This window comes from Chiloscyllium punctatum, chromosome 17 (genome assembly GCF_047496795.1).
Source record: "Chiloscyllium punctatum isolate Juve2018m chromosome 17, sChiPun1.3, whole genome shotgun sequence".
NCBI classification, from domain to species: domain Eukaryota; kingdom Metazoa; phylum Chordata; class Chondrichthyes; order Orectolobiformes; family Hemiscylliidae; genus Chiloscyllium; species Chiloscyllium punctatum.
In genome coordinates this window covers 101214785-101237879 of record NC_092755.1, presented here as the reverse complement: position 1 = coordinate 101237879, position 23095 = coordinate 101214785, and the positions used below count along the sequence as shown (strand labels likewise).

The window sequence follows — 23095 nt, the reverse complement described above, 5'->3', positions numbered from 1 at the left end:
TTTTGCTGGGACCTGATCAGGTGTATCTCAGAACATTTTTGGGAATCGAGGGAAGAAATTACAGGGCAGAGATATTTGCATCAACAACAGGCACAGGTGAGGTGCTGAAAGACTGGAGGGTGGCTAATGCTGTGTCATTATTTAATAAATGCTACAAAGAAAAGCCAGATACCAATATACTGGTAAGTCTGATGTCAGTGGCAAGTGAGTTGTGAGAAGGGATTCTAAGAGATAGAAATTACAATGCATTTGGAAAGGCAAGGACTGATTAAGGATAGTCAGCATGGTTTTGTGAGCGGAAAATCATATTGCACAAGTTTTGAGTTTTTTTTTAAAAGAGGTTATCAAGAAGATAGATAAGGCCGAACATGGACTTTAGCAAGAACTTCGATAAGACCCCGCATGATAGACCGGTTAATAAGGTTAGATCACAAGGGATCCAGGGAGAGATAGCCAACTGGATACAAAATTTGTTGAAGGTAGAAAACAAAGGGTGGCGATAGAGGGTGGTTAATCAGACAGCAGGCCTGTGTCCAGTAGCGTGCCGTACGGATCAGTGCTGAGTCCATTGCCGTTAGGCATTTATGTCAACAATTTGGATGAGAATATATGAAGCTTGTGGAAACACCTAAATTAATGGTATAATTGCTCTGTGAAGGTGGTTATCTAAGAGTACAATAAGATCTTGATCTGATGGATCAATGGGCTGAGAAGTGGGAGATGGAGTTTAATTTAGATAAATGTGAGGTGTGGCATTTTGCTAAGACAAACCAGGATAGGATTTACACAATTAATGGTAGTCCTGAGGAATAATGTTGACCTGAGGTGCAGCTTCATGGTTTCTTGAAAATGGTATTGCAGTTAGACAGGATTGAGGCAGCGGCATTTGTAAGTCTGCCTTCATTGAATCGAATATACAAATTGGGACATCATGTTGTGGCTGTACAAGACATTGGTGAGGCCACTTTTAGAATTCTGCGTGCAATGCTGGTCACCCTGCTATTGGAAGAATGTTGTTATACTAGAAAGAATACAGGAACAGGTTTACAAGGATGCTGCTGGGACTGGACAGTTCGAGTTATAAGAGGCTGAACAGATTGGAATCTTTTTACACCTGGAGCATCACATCGAATAGAGGTTTAAAAAATCATGAGAGGCATAGATATGGTGAATAGCCAAGGTCTTTTCCTCCAAATTATGGAGTCCAAAATTAGAGGACAAAGGTTTAAGGTGAGAGGGGAAAGATTTAAAAGGGGCCTGTAGGGCAACTTTTTCAGGAATGAGTTGCAGGTACAGTTACGACAGTTAAAAGGCCTCTGGACAGGTACATGAATAGGAAATATTTACAGGGATATGGGCTAATTGCAGGCATCTATTGCAGGTGCACCTTTATAATAAGCCCCATTTTTAAAAATATCTATCTTCAAAGGTATACATTAGGTTTTTGATAATCCCCATTGTAATCTTTTCTACTGTAAATTTCTAGGTAATGCTGCATTAACAGTTTTTATTAAAACCTATATTAATTTTGTACATTATGAAAGATTTTCATCACAACATAGGTGGAGACAAGGAAGGCAGAATATTTCTTAAATGATGAAAGGTTGGAGAAGTGCACATGTCTATGAATCACTAAAAGCTAGCATATAGGTGCGACAATAAATTAGGAAGATAGACTATGCTAGCCTTCACTGGAAAGGGATGAGAGTAAAAGAGTAAAAATGTCTTGCTGCAGTTGCACAAAGTCTTGGTCTGACTTCACCCGAAGTACTGCGTGCAGCTTTAGCCTCCTTACTCAAATGAGGGATGTATTTGTGAGAGGAATGCAATAGAAGTTCATCAGATTAATTTTAGGGATAGCAGAATTGACTTATGATGAGAAATTGAAGAGACCAGGCCTGCAATCCTTAAGAGTTTCAAAGAATGAAGGGTGACCTCATTGAAACTTATAAAATTCTTACAGAGCACAACAAGGAGATTAAGGTGTTTTCCTTGGCTAGTGAATATAAAACCAGGAGACATCATCAGAATAAGGGTTAGGCCATTTAAAACTGAAGGAATAAAAAATTTCTTCATTCAGAGTGGCAAACCTTTGGAATTCAGTATCCTGGAAGGGTTCAAAAGTTCAATATGTGTTCAAAACAGAAGTCAACAAATCACTAGAGACCAGTGACATTGAGGACATTGTGGGTTTGTGACATTGACTGAGATGATCAGCTATGATTTAACTAAATGGAAGGTTTGGTTCGACAGGCTGAAAGACCTGATTCTGCTCTTACATTCTTTTGTGGCTGGTACAGGAGTAACATTTCATACAAGCATGACAATAGTGCAAAATAATCTGTGTTTAAGTGAAAAATGCACCAAATGAATTCAATTCTCACCTATTTCTGTTAAACTGGATTGCGAAGTCAGTCATTACTTGCATGGCTTTGTTCATCAAAGAGAGATCCATGTAGATATGACCCATACGGCGTGAAAATGTACCGGAAATCTCAAGACCTTTGGCTTTTGCAGCTGGCAACCAAACCTGGTGAAATAAAAATGTAACAAATTAGAACAGTTTTGTGTAGAAATTTTTAACAATAAGAAAAACAGGAGTTATAATTTCAAATAACCTTAACACAATATACTTGCGTTTTCCAAGCAAATTATCAAGTTATCCTGGAATGCACAAAGTTTATCAAAATGCAAAAATGCCAGTTATACATTTTGGTCTGCTAAAGACAAATTAGAACCTATCACAACAAACTAAACACTATATGCATCTGGGATTTTAGAAACAGCAAAATCTATGACAACTAATGTAGGGCTAATTTCAGCTATTATATTTACATGATTTCATACTAAATAGAATTCAACTAGTAAGTCAATCAAATGTTCAAATTAGTGTAATTATTTAAATTATAATAGTTAAAATAAAACTGTAAAATAACTATCTCAATATTCAATAGCAATTACATAAAACACCAAACGGTGATGGAAATCTATACATGCACAAAATGCTTCTTACATTCTATTGTCAACATACCAACTGGAATGGGCCACAATTACAAAGATAACCTGTCTCATTAATCTTGCAGCCCATGAAATAAATTGGAAATAATAAACTTTCGGGGGCGGGGGGGAAGGGAGGGAAAGATAATAGAACGCAGTAGTGTACCTCACAAAATTACTGTTAGTCATGTTGATCAAGAAAGATACATAGAACATTGTTAATCACATAGCTCATAATAATTCATCCTGGAAGACTGCAGAATGAATCTTGAAAGTTTATTTATTTAAATGTACTATCAACATAATACATAACATAACGCAAAACAGACATATTTAACAGAACATAGAAAAGGCACTTAAATGTTCGCTAGTATCCCCTGCCGAAAAGGAGGTACAAATGAATGAAGAACAAAATAGGATCTCTTGTGATACAAAGTGGCTTACAGCCTATTAAACAAAGCCACTAAGGAAAGTAGCTAGAGGAGGGAAATGAGCCACATACTATACAAAATATCATTCATTACCTCATTGCATGGAAATTAGAATTAACTCAAGAACTGCAAGTGAATCTGTACAAAGCATATTGATACTAAAACCTATCAACAGCACTCAAGCATTTTGCATTAGCTTGCTCGGAATGCAGGTGTGCACTTGTAAAATAGTTGATTTGTTAGTTTAGACCTTCATTGCTATGCACCATTAAGGCAAGATTAATAAACTACAGTTAAAATGTGTGTGAAATTACAGCTGCTACGTTCTCCAAACTCAATTGCTTCACTTCAGGTTTTAAACTTTTAATTAGCATTGTGTAGCATTTTAGTGTACTTTCAAGGCCATTAAAATTCTGTTAATTCTGTGTTGAGTATTTAAAAAAAAGAACCAAATCAATAGAGTAAAATCATAATAAACTATCCCTGAGCATATATATATATATATATATATATATTATATATATATAAAGGAGTAACCACTTAACCACCAGTAGTTCAAATCAAAGTCATTTGGGGAGAAGGAGCTAGAGCTTTTTGCTTACAAGTAATGTGCCTCTACTTAGCGTTAAAGCACTAATAGAGCCACAGAATGACAAAAAGAAAACACAGGTTCAGAGTTAACTAAGTAAGGCTGTCTCATCACCTTTCAAGTAGAAGAAAAAAACAGCTGCGCCTGGACAGAGTTTTATCTTATAATCAGCTCTGGGCAGCACAAGAATGAATGTGGGAGCAGGGCTTCAGCTCCTTTGAGCAACAAGGCGCTTAGGCCAAGTAGTCAGGAGATGGGATAATCTAACCTTCAAGTAAAAAAACATCAAAAGCAAATAAATAATTCTTACAGTTTTTGGTTCCACGTAAGAACCAGATGGCATGTTCATTCCACCAGCAAGATCAAACAGGTCACTTAAACCACCTCCCAGAGGTGCAGTCAAGGATGTTGGCATGACTGCTGGAGTTCCATAGCCTGCACCAATCTGTACAAATAGCAAAAGATGCATTCGTCAAACGTTATATTGTGTACATTATAAAACTAGCTGCATACTTGCTTTTAATTGTGTGCACTGCAGGAAAAATCAAAGTGCTAAACTATGATTAGTTAATCGATGGTGATTTATACAAATAATTTAGATTTGTAATATATGACAACATATTAAAAAAAAGAAATCAAAAGTCAAGTTATTAAAAACAGAAATGAAGAAAACTACTTTTGAATGTAGTGGGTTAACAACAGCTTTTGAATCAATTCAATCATAGTGAAGGTGAATTTTCCTTCATTAAAACTAAAACCAATTCTGTTGCAGGTTGGATTTATGCCTTTCATAAACAATCAAATTGGATGGTCAAAGGCAATTTCATTTTACCTGGAACTGTTTTTAAAATGGAATTTTTTTTTAAAAATCACAAATCAAAAATAAATTATAGTAGATCTCATCATGGCACAGCCTCAGTAAGAATTAAATATTTTGTATCATAAGGACAGGAACATTAGTACAATTCATTTTGCATAATGTTGCTACAATCTCCGCTAAAATGTAGACTTTTGTTTTCTTAAGAATATGCGATTGCTTGGCATTCTTGATTCAACACTTTCAGTTCTCACTTTGACTTTTACCTTTATTTTAGAAAACATTTAAATCCACAAAGATTTAATTGTTAAGAATTAGGAAATTAAGACTGATAGAAATAAGAATTCAACTGATTTATACAAATTGTAAAGATGAAAAGCACGTCAGCTGTAGGTTAGAAGGAAACAGCATTAAATAACTGGATCTTTTCTCATTAAAGAAGTGGATGTGTGGTGTAATATTTGGACATATTTATGAAGCAGATATGTAACTTACTGCAGGGCTCCCGCTTAGATCTCCACCAAGCTAAAAGAAAACAAAATAGTTTGGTTGCACAATGCAGATGAAAAGTACATTCTGAATAAAAATGATAAAAAAAAGTGCAGATTTTATTCTACAACATCTAAAATGTTGATTCTCTCCACTAATAAACCCAAATTATTGGAACTAGTGAGATTGGATAATATATATTCTGTAAAACTATAATTATCCTGCAACTTTAACTTGGAAACAAAAGTCACCAGCCAAAAGGACAGAGGATCATACCCCTTCGGTCTCATCGCCCATCTCCAGACACGAATATGCAAAGACAGAGGCAACGCAAGGACATTCACATGCAAGCAGAAGTAGAGTGAAAAAAAGGAACAGCATAAATTTAAAGAAGAAACACAGCATAATTAGTATACGTACATCAGCTTCAGCTATTAAAAGAATACCAACTAAAAATAAAACATCAAATCAGTATTGCCTCTACAATGTCAAATGTATAATATTTCAGTGCATCTGTTGAATTTCTAAAGCTACATTAAAGCAATTTGACATTATAGAATTGTTAAAATTCAGATGTCAACATATAGCCAATAGTTAATGCAAAACCTGAAGAGGTAAAACATCACTCTAAAGCATTAAATGAAAGTTGATTAATATTAATTAGTTATTTTTATACTGAAAACTAATAAAATTGCTGCAAGGTAAAATTAAGAAAATTAATCTGCTCTTTAGATCCTGAACAATATTACACTCCTGCAATTAGAAGAGGGGCTAAAACATGATTGAACACTACAACCAAATTAAATATGCCATCATAACATTTTAACTTAACTTTGACAGGTACATTGACAATTTCTAAAAAAACAATTTGAAAACCACAGTGTTCGACTCCTATTGTTATTTGCATACCAAACTGTCCAATCCACCACCAAGGAGGTCCATGGCTCCCATCTGAACTGTTGAAGAGGGAATAGGGGGAACATTAACTGGAGGTCCGAGGTCCAGATTCAGTAGATCACCCAAAAGATCTCCCTGGGATGGAATAACGGCTGGTTGTTGCTCAGTGGGCTGTGCAGCAGCTGATGGGGTTACATCTGGACTCTCTGTACTTTCATTCCTGAGACACGGCAGGAAATTAGACATAATTTAAGCATTGATAATAAGGATAGACAAGTTATGCTGCAGTTTTATAGAACTTTAGTTTAGCCACGCTTGGAACACAGTGTACAGTTCTGTCACCACACTACCACAAGAATGTGGAAGCTTTGGAGGGGGTACAGAAAAAAAATGCTTGGTATGGGGGAATTTTAGCTATGAAGAAAGGTTGGATAGACTGGGTTTGTTTTCACTGGAACGCAGGCATTTAAGGGATTACCTGCTAGAAGTTTAAAAGATTGCGAATGGCAATGAATAGAGTGGAAACTATGAGGCTTTTTCCCCCAGAGTGGAGGGATCAATTACTAGGAGAGACAGGTTCAAGGTGCAAGGGGTTGGAGGGGTGGACTTTAAAGATGATGAGAGGGGCAAGCTTTTCACACAAAGGACGATGATTGCCTGGAATGTGTTACCAGAGGTGGTGGTGAAAGCAGACACAACAGCAGCACTCAAGAAACACCTGAATGAATACATGAACAGGATGGGAATAGAGGGATACAGATACTGCAGGTGAAGAAGTTTTAGCATGGAAGGCGAAATGTGTCAATGCAGGCTTGGAGGGCCAAAGGACCTGTTCCTGTGCTGTACTCATCTTTGTTCTTAAGAGCTTTGCTTAAACACAGTTAAAAATCACAACACCAGGTTATAGTCCAACAGGTTTAATTGGAAGCACACTAGCTTTCGGAGCGATGCTCCTTCATCAGGTGATTGTGGAGGGCTCGATCGTAACACAGAATTTATAGCAATAATTTGCAGTGTGATGTAACTGAAATTATACATTGAAAAATTGATTGTCTGTTAAGCCTTTCATCTGTTAGAATACAGTGATAGTTTCACTTCTTTCATGTGTAAATCACAAAACCCTTTTTTTTACAAGTTGCATTCTCGGGTTAGCTGTTAACAATGGTGATAGCTAGACAATATGCTGAAGGTGTTAGCCCCCTGTGTTCTCTGATGTTTAGAGTGATTCCAATCTAAAAAGTGAGATAACAGAGTTTTACACAAATTCATGCAGTTTTTGAGTTCAGAGTTCTACATGAATGTATGTAGTTTTTGAGCAAAGTGCAATGTAACTCTGCAAGTACAAAAAAATTCACTGCACAAAATATATGTGTGCATGTGGGTCTTTGTCTGCCCTCGCGTGTGCGCGCCTCGAGTGTGCGCTAGTGTGTGTGTTGAGTGCGCACGCGTGTGCGCGGAGTAACCGAGCAAAGGCTACGACAACAGATGAATGGGCACCACACAACAATCAACAGACAGGAGGGTTCCCTCCCAGTTGGGGAACACTTCAGTGGTCCAGGACATTCAGCCTCGGACCTTCAGGTGACCATCCTCCAAGGTGGACTTCGGGACAGGCAGCAGAGGAAAGTGGCCGAGCAGAGGCTGATAGCTAAGTTTGGTACCCATATGGAGGGCCTCAACCGGGACCTTGGGTTCATGTCACATTACAGGTGATCACCATTGCACTACACACACACACGCACACACACCCTTATAGACACACACACACTCCCACACATGCATCCCCTCACAGACTTAAGACACTCTGCACTCAACACACACACACTTTCTCACATTCACAATCCCCACCCCAGACAGACACACACACAAAGACCAACATGCACACACATATTTTGTGCGGTGAATTTTTTTGTACTTGCAGAGTTACATTGCACTTTGCTCAAAAACTACATACATTCAAGTAGAACTCGGAGCTCAAAAACTGCATGAATTTATGTAAAACTATTATCTCACTTTTTAGATTAGAATCAATCTAAACATCAGGTCATAGACAGAGAACACAGGGGGCTAACACCTTCAACATATTGTCTAGCTATCACCATTGTTAATAGCTAACCCGAGAATGCAACTTGTAAAAAAAAGGGTTTTGTGATTTACACATGAAAGAAGTGAAACTATCACTGTATTCCAGCAGAATAAAGGTTTAACAGACAATCAATTTTTCAATGTATAATTTCAGTTACATCACACTGCAAATTTTTGCTATAAATTCTGTGTTACGATCGAGCCCTCCACAATCACCTGATGAAGGAGCGTCGCTCCGAAAGCTAGTGTGCTTCCAATTAAATCTGTTGGACTATAAGCTGGTGTTGTGTGATTGTTAACTTTGTACACCCCAGTCCAACACCGGCATCTCCGAATCATTGCTTACACACAGTACTGACGTTACTGAAAAACTAGTAACTTATAGCTCTTCCCAAAAGCCTTGGGTTTGCCTGATGTGAATGAGATACCTTTGCCTAAAATTCTTGCTTATTTGAAGCAGTCTCCAAAAATCTCAGGCTGTTTCAAATAAGCAAGAGATCTCATTTGCATGAGGTAAACTCAATGATGAAAAGAAAATTGGAGTGAAAACATCGCCAATGAACAAACATTTCAGTTATGCACAATTACTCCATAGTTTTACAGTTAAAAGTCATTCATAATCACTCATAAGTTAAACAACGTTACATATCAAATGGTCTATTTCATAAGACAATGGGCATAGACAGCTTTTCTTTCCAATTAGTAGGTCCTACTCATCGAAAAAGCAGTCATGCAGTTAGCCAGATGGCTGCAAACTTTAATGATCCATCTGGTTTAAGAAAGCAGAAACAAATATCCTTAGAGAATTTTTACTTACGATCCAGATCGTGGTGGCAATCTCTTGTGCTGAACACCTCTGCTACCTTCCACAAATGCACTGGGTGGCTTATGGTATACAGAAGCCAGTGTTCCTATGTGACAAATTAATTCATCAAGGAGGGTTGGCTCAATAAGATCTGTTTCTTCTGAAATCAAGGGTTTCTCTGCCAAAACAACTTCCTTTGCAGCTACTGGGTCTGTAGAAAGTAGACGCCAGTATATGTAGCCACGGTCTCGCAGATCAGGATTATCAGAATCCTGCAACATAAAAAAGATTTCACTGGAATAGTATTTATACCTCAGGTACAAACCAGTCATAGCAGAGCATAATACTTGGTTTTTAATCACTATATCCATTCATTGAAATGCTGAATAAAGAACACAATCTAGAAAACATTTTTAACTGCTTAGTTCATGAAGCAAGCATCAGACAGCAAATATTCATTATTTGAAACAATGTAAAAACAACAAGATGATCCCAACAAAAAGGACAAATAAACTGTAATGAAGTACATTATAGCACTTCCATCTTCTACTGGTGTACATTACATCATCTTTAGCCATTCTTCAGTACACCATTTAACAGATGATGCAGAAGTATAAGTTGATGTTCAATTATACCCACAGACTTTTAGATACATCTAATAAGCTGGAGTGAACTAAATATTTAGTATTTCTTCCCATAGATGTCAGGGGGATCATCACTAGTAACAGAGGAAGACTGTGCTGTAGTGATGGTACCTAGAAATCCAGAGGCCCAGGCTAATGGTCTGGAAACACGAGTACAAACCTCACCATGTAGCTTGTGGAATTTGAATTTAATCAATAGATGTACAATTAAAAGCTAGTGTCAGTATGACTATGAAACCATTGTTAATTGTTGATGAGAAAGACCGACCTCATTGACCAATGTCCTTTAAGGAAGAAAATCCACCAATCCTACCAGGTCTGGCCCACATGTGACTTCAGACTAATAGCCACGTGACTGATTCTTAACTGACTTTACCATTGCCAAAATGTTCCAGATTTAAAAAACACTTTCTAAATGAAACATTTAAGTTCAAAGATAAATGAAAAAGAATAAAATACAACTGGTGCAACTATTTATAATATGTAAACTATGAACGCATGCCCAGTTGTTTCTAACCAAATTATTTTCATTTGGTAAATATTTCCTCCTAAATAACCAGAGTTTGGCTCTTGTACAAGAAATTAGCTATGATAATATACTTTAACTTTCCTTTCAAAGTGACTGCAGGACAACTTGGGTTTAAATGTTACATAATTTTTTAAAAATTGCTGGAAAAACCTGAGCAGGTTATACAGCATCTTTGTAGAGAAGAAAGAGGTCTCAGGTCAGAAGGCTAGCCATGTAACAGGTTTTATGCGAAGGTGGGTGAGACAAGGACAGAGACTGAAGAAAGCTCGAAGATCAACATATTCTGCTTCGGCACTCTACAGCCTCAGGGTCTAAACTTTGAATTTACTAACTTCAAAAACAGACGACTCCTTGTCTGCATTTTTTTTTTGCATTCTTTACCAACCCCCACCCTTCCTGCCTCCACAACCATGCCATGTTTGCATCTTGTTATCTTTGCACGTAGTAGCAAGGACCAAAAAACTTAACTTACACTTCTTTCTTTCTCTCTCCACTTAACAACCCCCATGCTTTTGCATCAGGCCTCTCTCTGTACTGTCTGCTCTCTTGCTCGTCCTCTACCTCTATTTTCCAACAGCTTTCAGTTCTGAAGAAGTCATACCAGACTTGAAATGTTAACCGTTTCTTTCTCCACAGATGCTGTCAGACCTGTTGAATTTCTCTAGCATTTCCTGTGCTGTTTCAAATTTCCAGCAGCTGCAGTATTTTGCCATAATGACAGAAGGAACAGCTGAGAGAGAATAGAAGGCAGGAGATAGCAGATGATAGAAAAGTTAGTCCTTTAGGGCTAATGGGAATGGAGAGCTCAATAGATCTTGCTTAAATGGCATCTGAACATGCCTTACAACAACACAGGTGTGCCCCAACTTATGAACATTCATAAGTATTAATGTGATCCCATACAGGATGTAATTTTAGACATCAAACATATGAACATTTCCTGTGCTGCTTTATATTGTGTTGTGTTCAGACTCGTGAATGGACTCAGGAACCGGTTTCCAACCCAGGGACTGCCTGTAAGCTGTATATTTCAAGTAGGTCACTGGGTAAGCCTGATGTTAGTGGTGGGGAAGCTGTTGGAGAAGACACAGACACAGGATTTATTCATGTTTGGGAGGGAATGGACTTGTTAGTGGTAGGTAGCATGGGTTTGCGCAGGGAATATTTTCTGAGGAGATGACAAGAATGACTAATGAGGAAAAGACAGTGATGTTGTCTATCTAGACTTTAGTAAGGCATTTGATAAGGCACCTCATGGCAGGCTGGTACAAAATAGAGTGTCTCATGGCATCCGTGGCATGCTGGCTAGGTGGATATAGAACGCGCTTGGTCATGGTAGACAAAGTGGAATGGTGCTTTGTGGAATGGAGAATATTGAATTGTGTTTCACAGGGATGAGTGCTGGGACCTTTGATGTTTGTAATATAAATGATCTGGAAGAACATGTAGGTCGTCTGATTAGTAAGTTTGTGCGTGACACCACAATTGGTGGAGTTGCAGGTAGTCAGGAAGATTGTCAAAGGATACGGTCAGATGTAGATATATTGTAGATTTAGGCAGAGAAATAGCAGATGGAGTTTAATCCTGACAAATGCAAGATGATACAGTTTGGAAGATCAAAGTCAGGTGCAAATTATACAATAAATGCTAGAACCCTTAGGAGCACTGATATACAGAGGGAATTGGGCATACAGGTCAACAGATCACAAAGTGGCATCACAGGTGGATAAGGTGGTCAAGAAGACAACAGCACAATTGCCTTCACCAGCCAGGGCACGAATATAAACGCTGGTAAATTATGTTAGAGCTGCAAAAACTTTACTTAGGCCACATTTGGAATATTGTGTGCAATTCTGGTTGCCACACTACCAGAAGGACATGAATGCTTTGGAGAGGGTGTAGAGAAAGTTTAGCAGGATGTAGCCTGGTCTGGAGGGTTTTAGATCCAAGAGGGATTGGATAAACTCAGATTGTTTTCATGGGAAAGATGGAGGTTGAGGGATTAGCTGATAGAGGCCTTCGAAATTATGAGGGGCATTAGACAGGTTGGTTAGTCAAAGGCTTTTCCCAGCACAGAAAGGTCAACTATAGAAGGCACAGGCTCAAAATGAGAGGGGTAAGTTTATGGGAGAAGTGTGGAGAAAATTCTTCTCACAGAATGGTTGGTGTCTGAAATGCACTGCTAGTGGAGATGGTGGAAGCAGGCACACTGGCAACATTTAAGGCGTATCTTGATAGACATGTGAATAGGAGGTGAACAGAGGAACAGAAACCGCACATGAGCGAAAGGTAGCAGGTCTAAATAAGACACAGGAATTAGCACAGGCTTGGCGAGCTGAAGGGTCCGTTCCTGCGGTGTATTTGACACCTATTCCATAAGTTATCCATATCTTCAAATCATCCTCATCCATTCAATCAGGTCATGGATATGCAAACAAATTCCTGCATGAAACTTTGTTCAGCATGCTTTTACATTTGAAAATTACTATTGGGTTTTAATCTTGTTTTGTCAGTATTACTAAAGACTTATACCACCGTGAATCTGCTCTTAAGTTCTGCTGCTTTCACCAGAACGGTTTCTGAACCTTTCCATGCCACAATCTAGGGTGCTGGGCATATTGAAATTCATGGGCGTTTCATTCACGATGCTGAAGTTACTTAATGGGTATTATGAGCAATCCTGGTCTTTGGCAGCATCAGTCCATAACATAGCTACACCAAATAGTTGCTGATCTGAAATCTCTGCTGGATCCAGTTATTGATTTGGAGAACTTAGTTTATATACACTGCATTTCTAGTTACACTAACAATTTCCACAATTTTAAAAGATTCATCCTGCTAATTATTTCTCAAATCAAGTCAGTCACTGGTCCGTTTATTAGGTGGCGTTTTTGGTCTTGAGCACCTTCAGGGCAAATTCCTTTTTCCATTCTTGCACCAGATTTTCACCAACACCATACTGCCTCACTGCAAAACAGCTATTTAACAAGATACCAAATATTAGGACTTCCAACTTAGAGGCAGCTTCACATTTCATTCATTTTTCTACATGGCCCTTTTCTGTTCAGCATTCAACATGCCAGACACCGCTTGCTGTGTGGTCATGTCTTATATTCCTGTGCACCATCTACAACAGGCATTGTAAGTTGGTGCATAAGATTAAGGGAATAAAACATTCAAGTCTTGGGGACTGAGGGGGAAATCCAGGCTAGTTACTGAAGACAGCATAGTATTTCATGCTGAAAACAGGGGGTCAATACAGTATGTATGAAAGCACAATTTCTGGCATTGTTTTCACATCTTGACACAAAAGAGACTCCTGTTAGCCAACAAACAGGAGGCTGGTGAGAAGTAGCTGTGAAGAGACTAGACTTGTGGAAATATGTATTGAGAATAATTACAAGAATAAGTGGAACAGCTTTCAAAGGACAACTGAAGACTTGCCCTGGCATGGCAGGGAGAAGAAGCTGATATAAAGCTGGAGTGACTTTGGAATTTGATCTGCAAGGACCTGCTGGGAGCATACCATAAGCTAAAAATCTAAGTATTTTGGTTGAGTTATTAATTAATAAGAAACTACCTTGCTTTATTTGATGTAGTTATGTAAACATTATTGTTAAGTAATGTTTCATCGAGATTTAGTTTCTTCGTTGCTGTAAAAGTTGTAAAATATGCAAGCACGAGGGAGACGATGGCCTAATGGTATTATCGCTGGATAATTAATCAGAGATCCAGTTCAAAGGCTGCCATGGCAGATGGTGAATTTGAATTCAATAAATCTCTGAAATTTTTAAGAATCTAATGATGACCATTAATTCACTGCCGATTGTCAGAAAAGCCTATCTAGTTCACTTTTGTCATTTAGGGAAGGAAAATGCCATCCTTACCTGGTCTGGCCTATATGTGACTCCAAACCCACAATGTGGTTGACCCTTAACTGCCCTCTAGGCAATTAGGAATGGGCAAGAAATACTGCCTATCCAGCAATGCCCTCATTCCATGAATGAAGAAAGAAAACAAAATGTCCTTTGGTCAGTCACTGGTCAGTCATCTATTGGTCTCTACAGGGCTTGTAATAGTCCTTTTGAAAAAAAGGGATTGACCAAAAAAAAATTGTACTGGGTTACAATCTACATCTGGGTTCCAATTTTATAGTCAGGTTTATTAAACAGATGGAAAAACAAACAAACCTGCGTGGCTAAGCTGAGAACTTGCTGCACCAGTTCCTGCGTCTCAGTTGGTTTTTTTAAGAACAGTTTCACAATAGCTGTCAAAAGCTGAAGCTGAACCTATCACAAAAGGACAAAAATGTCATGAGGAATCATGAACTGCATTTCACTTGGCAAACAAAGATTTATTGATATAATTTTCTAAAAAGATAAAAATGTTACTCCATATGCAAAAGTACCCTAACAATCAAAATATATATATATCGGTATCTAACAAACAGATTCTAATATTCATAGTATTAATGAAGTTATATTCTGCTCTTCAGGTATGGCCCAAAGGCAGTGGTGTCTGTGTGTAGGAGACTCTAAAATAATGAGACATGTTAAAACAATTCTGAATATCAGGGCAATCTGTCTGTTTACCATTCAGGCCTAAACATTACCCCTTTATCTGGGTATATTGGAAAGCCGAAGATCAACTTCTTACCTGTGTGCTTTCATCGTGAAATCCTTCCAAGAAGCTCTCTAATAGTTCATCAGCATTGTCAATTCTTTCTGCATATTCACCTACTATCCAGATCATAGCAGCTCGTGCTTCTGGTTCATCAAGCGAGTCAAGATTTTCACAAAGTGTAGCAATAACACTTTCGTACCTTAATTTATAAGGCAGAAGACGTTTTATAAAAGTACCCTTATCCATAAAACACTTCAGCTATTTCACTATTTACATTGTATTAAAAGTGATATGAGGAAGTGGAATCAAGGCTCAACTTGATTCTGAAATGAAGTGGAGCAATGTCCTCTACAGAAAGTATGATCCACTCTTACAATTAAGTGAGGTCATTGCTAAATTTACATTGCAGTTTTGCATTTTTGGAATGGTAATGCACATGCAATATTTATGCACCCATGATTCACATTGTTATTATAATTCTGTGAATTAGAATGCAATAAGACACATTTCATATTCAAACAAGGCTGAAGGCACTGAGTCAACCAATGGTAGTAAACAAAAGTACAATTGAGTGAAAAAAAGTGTACAAAAAATAATGCAACCATGTCATTTTCATATTCATGGTGTGGGCAGTGTCTTTCAATTCTCATTTTTACCATATAGACACGCCAAACTTAAGGTATTAAAAGACTGTTGTGCGAAGATTAGGATGAATAAATTTTAGATAGTCACATCGAATACTTAGCCAGCAATATAATTTTAAATTTATGACTACAATGATCATAGTAAACTTAGATCACTGTTGAAACAGTAGTCACTTAGCTTTTAGATTAGTTTTATGAAGCAATTTAAACAAATAGCTTAGTAAGCAATTACAACTGCAAAACTTCAGAAATCAAAATAAAGAGGCTTTTTTAAAAAATGTAGTCTTCTTTCGAGACATCACTTGCTGAAAAGTTTCAAGTTACTTGGAAATTTCACAATATGGAGTCAGTTTTATTTGTGTTTTTGCTTTCCTGTTCATTTATTTATTTTACATCAAATCTGATGTAGTGCATTTGGGCAATAGGCAGAAATATGTGGACGTTTAATAAGTGTGCACATATTTCTTGAGTTTACTGAAATGAAAAGAAATCCATAAAACAGATACATTATTGTAAAAAAAATCACAAATAGAACCTACTTGTTTGGGTATTTGCGGAAGATGTCTTTGATTACTACTATGGCTTCCTGCACAACGTAATTTACCTTTGTTTGAATGAGGTCAAGGAGTGTGCTCACACAGCGCTCTGCTGATTGCTGAAACAAAGCATTTATTAAGTTAATGCTTGCTGCAGTTTTCCTTCAAATGAGAAAAGACAATCAGACATTACTGCTATTGTTTTATATCTTAATGCACGTCAACGTTCTCATTCCAACATCTACGGAAATTAGTTAAAATTCTTGAATTGGGCTTAAAATGGAATCAAGGGTTCACAGGAATTTTAACTCACTCTTACTGAGGTACTGGAAATGCTGAATTAAAAATAAGTACTTTGTATCACTTCATTAAACTAAATTAAATTTATTTAAAGCTTTTAATGAAATAATAAATTATCAGAGCACAAGTTAACAAACTGAAGTCTTGGCATGCCATCAATTAGTATAACTGCACTGAGTCCTTAACATAAAAATAGGCTAAAGTAGATCATTATTCCTGGTTAGAGAGCGCTTTGAAGACAGTAACCATTTCGCATCATGTAATTCAATATTTTCTCAATCAGGAATTCACAAGTCTGATCTGTGATATACTAGCATTAATATTTAGAATTTATTCTTTACCTCAACTTTAATAGCACACCGTCCAATTGCACGCACAGCCTTCCGTACAAAGTCAACATCTACTTCTGTTGCGTATTCCTTCAATTCTGCCAACACCTGCAAGTTGGAATAATTAATATGAGCTAATCAAAAACTGCATGCATCATAAATCAATTTATGTTAGAAGGTAAGTAAAACAGTTTCAAAACTGGATCTGTCCTCTTTTTGGGATTTTCCATAATCAACAAATTTGCAAATGTAATGATAGTCTCAATGTAATTTGGCAACATTTGTAGAAATATAGGCACAGCATATAAACACACCAATTCTAGTTTGGCCTCCAGATTAAGTTTCCGATTAATTTCAATAAAGTGCCAATTAGCCCAAAAAAGCTGGTTTTAAAAAGCTAAATACTTTGCCTGTTTTGAGACCGCTTCATTTTGTCTCAAAGCTGCCCTTCGGACAACTACAACTTAAAAAGAAATACTTGTGCGCAATTCTGGTCTCCTTCCTGTCGGAAAGATGTTGTGAAACTTGAAAGGGTTCAGAAAAGATTTACAAGGATGTTACTAGGGTTGGAGGATTTGAGCTATAGGGAGAGGCAGAATAGGCTAGTGCTGTTTTCCCTGGAGCATCGGACGCTGAGGGATGACTTTATAGAGGTTTATAAAATCATGAGGGGCATGGATAGGATAAATAGACAAGGTGGGGGAGTCCAGAACTAGAGAACATTGGTTTCGGGTGAGTGGAGAAAGATATAAAAGAGACTTAAGAGGTAATATTTTCACTCAGAGGGTGGTGTGTGTATGGAATGAGTTGCCAGAGGAAATGGTGAAGACTAGTACAATTGCAATGTTTAAAAGGCACCTGGATGGGTATATGAATAGGAAGGGTTTGGAGGGATATGGGCTGGGTGCTGGCAGGTGGGACTAGATTGGGTTGGGAAATCTGGTCGACATGGACGAGTTGGACCGAAGGGTCTGTTTCTGTGCTGTACATTTCTATGACTCTATTTACTCCTCAACAATATTGTGATAAGCAAATTATCGTTAACCTTCTTGACAAGAATCTTATCTTAACCGCCAAGTTCATATAATTTAGAGATCCTAGTGTTTGGTTGCACAAAGATTTTTTCATGAGAAAGAAACTAGTAAATAATACATACAATAACTAGGACCTAATTACTATGGGAAGCAATTGAAAAATTATGCTTTGAGACAAATGGAACGGTCAGCTTGCCATTGCTGTTAGCAAAATGAATTCATTTATTAAAGATTATTGAAATGTCCAAGGGAGAACGGATCAGGTTTCCTTTAAAAGGATTTAAGATTGCTGTCTCTAAAGTCCCACTCAATCCAACATCACAGTTATGACAAACAGCTGCATTCTATCTGGATTGAAAAAGCAAACAGTAGCCTAATTATATATAGTTAGTGCAAAAGAAGTGTGAATAAATCAGTCACAATAAAATTGACTTCACAAAATAACAGGTAGCCTAGATATCATGTCCTTAATCTAATTTTTCTGTGAAATCACTAGATATGGACAAATCTCATCAGAGCAACATAAAAATGAATAATTAATTTGAACGTAATGAATTTTTGCCCATTTCACTGGATGACTCAACAGCCTTGCAATTGAAATCTATATCAGTTAAAGGTCATTTAGCTGTATCTGTTATTTGCTGTCAACTATTTACTGGGAAAATTATTCCAGTGTTCATAACTAACAAAAAGGTACACAAAAAATGAAAATACAATCCACAGTTGATGTCGATCAAATGTTTGAAAATAAAACTTTGTGGGTAAGGTGGAGCTCATGTTAGAAAACAGTTCAAACATAGTTTTTTAGCCCAAAGAAATCAGTATTCCAAACACTTCCCTTTCTTAACACGATAAAATCACTGCACATCAGCAAGGTTTCCAACAATTGTAAATAAAACATACCAATCTGAACAACAATTTAGAGTGCAAGCAAAACTGCACCTTCAAGCATTAAAAATCAGTTAAGAATGCTTCATAATTCACACAAATTGAAAATGAAGCACTGCTAAAGTATGACCATGGATTAAAAATTGAGCAGTTTTTCAAGGCTGCTCTTCCATAAAAGAACACAGACATAATGCAAAAGCAGTTGTCTGAAATGTGAATATACACATGAATACTAGAAATTCTCAGGTCTGGCAGCACGCGTGGTGAGACAAACAAAGCCAACTTGGTCAGTTAACAATGTTTCATCTGACCTCATGGCCATCTAGATTCATAAACTTTTCTCTCTCCAAAAATGCTGTCAGACGCAAGTCCTTTCAATATTTTATGATCAACGTAATTTGGACATTTCAAGTACTGACCTGTGCAATATTGGCTTGAGAAGCCAAGCGAATCATAATGTCCAGTTTTTCCAGTTTCACATAAATTGGATCATTGTATTTTACAAAGAAAACTTTCATTTCATGCTTAAGAATTTCAGGCCTATTTGAAGAAAACAAGATTTAGTATAAAAGTTACATTTCACTTTGCTCCTAATTCCTGTAACGTTTCAATTCCAGTTTTCAATACAAATGTGTGAAGTATGATTATGCATGGTAATTCATACAGAATGAATAGATGACAAAGATATGCCTCACTATGGACAATTATATTTGCATGTGTATCTAAGTGTGAATCAGTTTACAACAGGACCAGTGAAGAGTGTGGATTTTTCCTAAAGATTCATTGCCATTCAAAATTTGGTAGCAGTTTCAATATGCTGTTATCTGCTGTAACATCTGGCATACTACTTTATTCCACTGTATCATTCCACCATCTTGAATATAATTTTCAAGAAATTATAGTACAGAAGTAAACCATTTGGCCACTGTACTGCAATTATTCATGCAAATATTTCAGATGAATATCACTTCATCAGATTGCACATTAACTCGAAAAGCTGATCAAAATATTTATTGTGATGTTCACAAACTCTTTGAAAGATTAACCTGTCTTTCCCTGTTGAAATGGAAAACTGATATAGATTTTCAATATTTCAGATTTACAGAATTTACAATTTTGCAAGGAAAATTCACACTGTCTATGCATTCTTCGATATAACCACTTGCACAGCATGCACAAGGTAAACCAAGAATGGTCAGAAATTAGTCACATACTCAAATTTCAACTGGAAAATAAGGATTAAACACTTTAACAGTAAGGAAATAAATCAACTTTAATCTTTTGTTAATATTAGTCTAATTTGTATAATATGCAATTGAGACAGGTTTGCAATCTAATTGGGGTAAAGTGCCTTCAAAGAATACTAAAGCATGCTTATTTTATACAAAATTAAGGTTGAAGAGTAAAATAGGAAATGATATATTCAAGATCTGAAATTGGATGGTACTTTACAAAAGGAGGATTCAAGATCTTTTTGTTTTGAAATGGTGGGAATAATGAAGGCAGTTTTGAAAAGGAACATTAACCAGGTACAGTTACAATATTTAAAATATACTTTGATGAGAACATGAATCAGAAAGGTTTAGAAGGACACAGGCCAAATGCAGGCACATGGGACTAGTTTAGTTTGGGAAACTTAGTCGACATAGACAATTTGGACTGAAGGGTCTGTTTCCATGCTGTATGACTATGACTTTATTCACAACATTAGCTGACTGAGGGCAGGGAAAGAATTTGTACAAATGGAATCATGCAAGAGAAAGTAGGCTCCCATGAGGCAGATGAGACTGAAAAAAGAATTACATCTATCGCCAAAGTGATCCTAAAACAACAAATAATTTGGCAGAGTTTTGACCACATTAGTCATGGGCCAGCATTTATTGCACATCCCTATTTTCGTAGAGGGCAGTTAAGAGTCAACCACATTGTTACGGGTCTGGAGTTAAATGTAGGTCAGATCAGGCAGAAAGGCAGTTTCCTTCCCTGAAGGACATGACTGAACCAGATTGGTTTATCTGACAATCGACAATGAATCATTTCATCAATAACTTTTAATTCCAGATGTTATTGACTCAAATTCTAACATCTACTGTGGCAAGATTTGAAATGGGTCCCCAGAGTGTTACCTGGAACTAAGATCATCGATAACACCACTACGCCATTGCCTCCCGTTTCAGGTCTGAACGCACTAGATTTAGGAAGCTCAAATGGGGTAATCATTAGCCCAAGAGGGACTAGAGGTTTTCGATAGAGACATGGACATCAATAGGCAGCAGATTAAGAGAAGTTTGGTTCCCAACTAGAATTTTGAAGAGTAGTGTGCAAGGCAAAGGATGTTGGTATTAGGAAACTTAACTTTGATATCGGTAATATCAGCAATTAGCATCCCCAGTCACAAACAGTATGATTAGATGGAGCATAAAGTTTCTCTTAAACAAATTTATACGCTCAGCTGCACCAGTTTAAAATTTTCAATTCTCATGGCAGAAATTTGATTTAGACATGCATAATACAGTAGCAAACAAGTTTACTTGAACTAGCTGGCAAAAATAAACAATGAGTTATTAAAAGTGAATTAATTCCACAGCTTGAGGACTTAATAAATTACTGCAAGTTAACCAACTGTGCATAAGCCCATGCAAAATTCATTTAGTTTTATAAAAGAAAAGACAAATGAGTTGCATTCATATGAAATCGTCCATGTGTTTAAGACAACCCAAAGCACTTCAGTGAATTATGAAATTAGTTTATTGCACAGTATTATAGAAAAATCTCAATTGCAGCAAACAGTAGTCAGCAAGGTCCATAACATAGCAATCAAATGAATGACTAGCAAATCTGGCTGTTGGTAATACTTAAGGATTGAATACCAGCTAAAAAGCCAGGATTGTTTCCTGATCATTAAAAACAAATGATCTTGTACATCTATCTGGACATCAGATAAGCTCCTACACAATAAGTGGCATAGTAAAGCATCCCTTTTTGCACTATAGCTATTGCACAAAATATACACTATTATAATTCATGTTTTAGAATGAAACTTAAAAAGCAGAGCTTTTTGATTCATTTGAAAATATTAACACTTAACACCAAAGAACAAAGTGATAATTACATCTGGTCAAATGGTAACTTTTAAATAAATGTTGATGCTTTAATTGTTTAAAACATGTGTTCCTAGAAACCTTCATGCCTTATAACACAAATGCTCCGTTACTTCCAAAAACTAAACAGCAAAATATACCTTTTCTGTACAATGAGATTAATGTTCCGGAGGGCAACATATTGAAGCTCTGGTTCTGCAGACAGCAATGTTACAAGTGGGGGTGCCAGTTTCTTCAGCAAAGTGCCATAGTAATCCAAGTCCTTTGACAACATTTCCATGAATTTCATTAGGACTTTTACAGCCGACAGGACAACAGCCGAGTTAGCATGAGATAAACGTGGCGTCACACGTTCGCAGATGCTATCAAACAAGAGATTCTTGTTAAAGTCATGTTTAAATTATCACAATTAACACATTTTGTACATATTCTAATACACAAGAATGAAAGAATGATATTTGACTTGGGCACTAATTTAACTCAATGGAATAAAAGGCCCAATTACTAGTTGAAAGATGCAGACTGGTGCTTCAACTTCTACTTATTAAAAAAACAAATAAGTTGCACATTTTCTTCATGCAATTAAAAGGATCAACATTTATAAATACAACTTTTTAACCAATGCATTGTTAAAATTGGAAAATATAAATATTCTAGAAAAAAGAATAATATATAATTGTCTCAAAGTAAGAAAATACTTTAATGTGTCAGTTTTACCTTTGAGCCTCCCTGTCATCTTTTGGACTGTAGTTGGCTAAACAATCCAAGATAAATATCTGTCCCCATTCAGTACATTCATTTAAGGCTGTTAAAAGTTTATTGATAGTCTGAGGGTTGAGGTCCAATAAATTGCTATTTGGATGAGACTCTGCAATCTCTGACAGAGCTGCCACAGCATTTGCCACCACCTGCAAATTAAGAGAGTTCAGGGAATTTCGTTAAGAGAACTTTCATGTCAAAGTGACTCAAAAAGAAATTACTCCAAAAATGTTGTGGGACTCCAACTGGCTATTTGGACCCGGTTTATCATTGTCCATCATCAGTATATGGTTCAAAATTATTTTGACTAGTTCATTATCGTATGTGGTGAGGGATAAATAGAAATATATAAATTGATCAGAAGAAACAGCATAGGCTTGATTTTAACAATTTCTTACAAGGACTGAGGATGTCATCACAAAATAAAAATCCCTAGAATTTTTCAGTTTTAAAAAGGTCGGATTCTGTCATACCTACAAATAAGAAATATCTTCTGCAAACAGTAGTGCACATTGCCTGTAGATATCACACAAACACTATCACACTGTTAAATGAGCACAATCAAAGGCATGGGAAGATTTGATCATAGAATCCCTAC

At 36.8% G+C, this 23095-nt stretch overlaps 1 protein-coding gene across 2 annotated transcripts in view; it reads right to left on the bottom strand.

Annotated features, from left to right (window-relative positions):
- LOC140488182 (AP-1 complex subunit beta-1) overlaps window positions 1-23095 on the bottom strand; it is a 73783-nt gene that overhangs the window by 19573 nt on the left and 31115 nt on the right. The window contains exons 6-18 of one of the 2 annotated variants that reach the window (XM_072588064.1): window positions 22456-22646; window positions 21879-22100; window positions 19057-19177; window positions 16728-16823; window positions 16090-16205; window positions 14940-15105; window positions 14474-14572; window positions 9123-9382; window positions 6233-6440; window positions 5600-5620; window positions 5330-5359; window positions 4328-4462; window positions 2385-2530 (exon numbers count right to left, since the gene is read on the bottom strand). In XM_072588064.1, the coding sequence (XP_072444165.1) occupies window positions 2385-2530; window positions 4328-4462; window positions 5330-5359; window positions 5600-5620; window positions 6233-6440; window positions 9123-9382; window positions 14474-14572; window positions 14940-15105; window positions 16090-16205; window positions 16728-16823; window positions 19057-19177; window positions 21879-22100; window positions 22456-22646 (1811 nt within the window). The remainder of the gene's footprint in view (window positions 1-2384; window positions 2531-4327; window positions 4463-5329; window positions 5360-5599; window positions 5621-6232; window positions 6441-9122; window positions 9383-14473; window positions 14573-14939; window positions 15106-16089; window positions 16206-16727; window positions 16824-19056; window positions 19178-21878; window positions 22101-22455; window positions 22647-23095) is intronic. The other variant, XM_072588065.1, reaches the window with a different exon arrangement.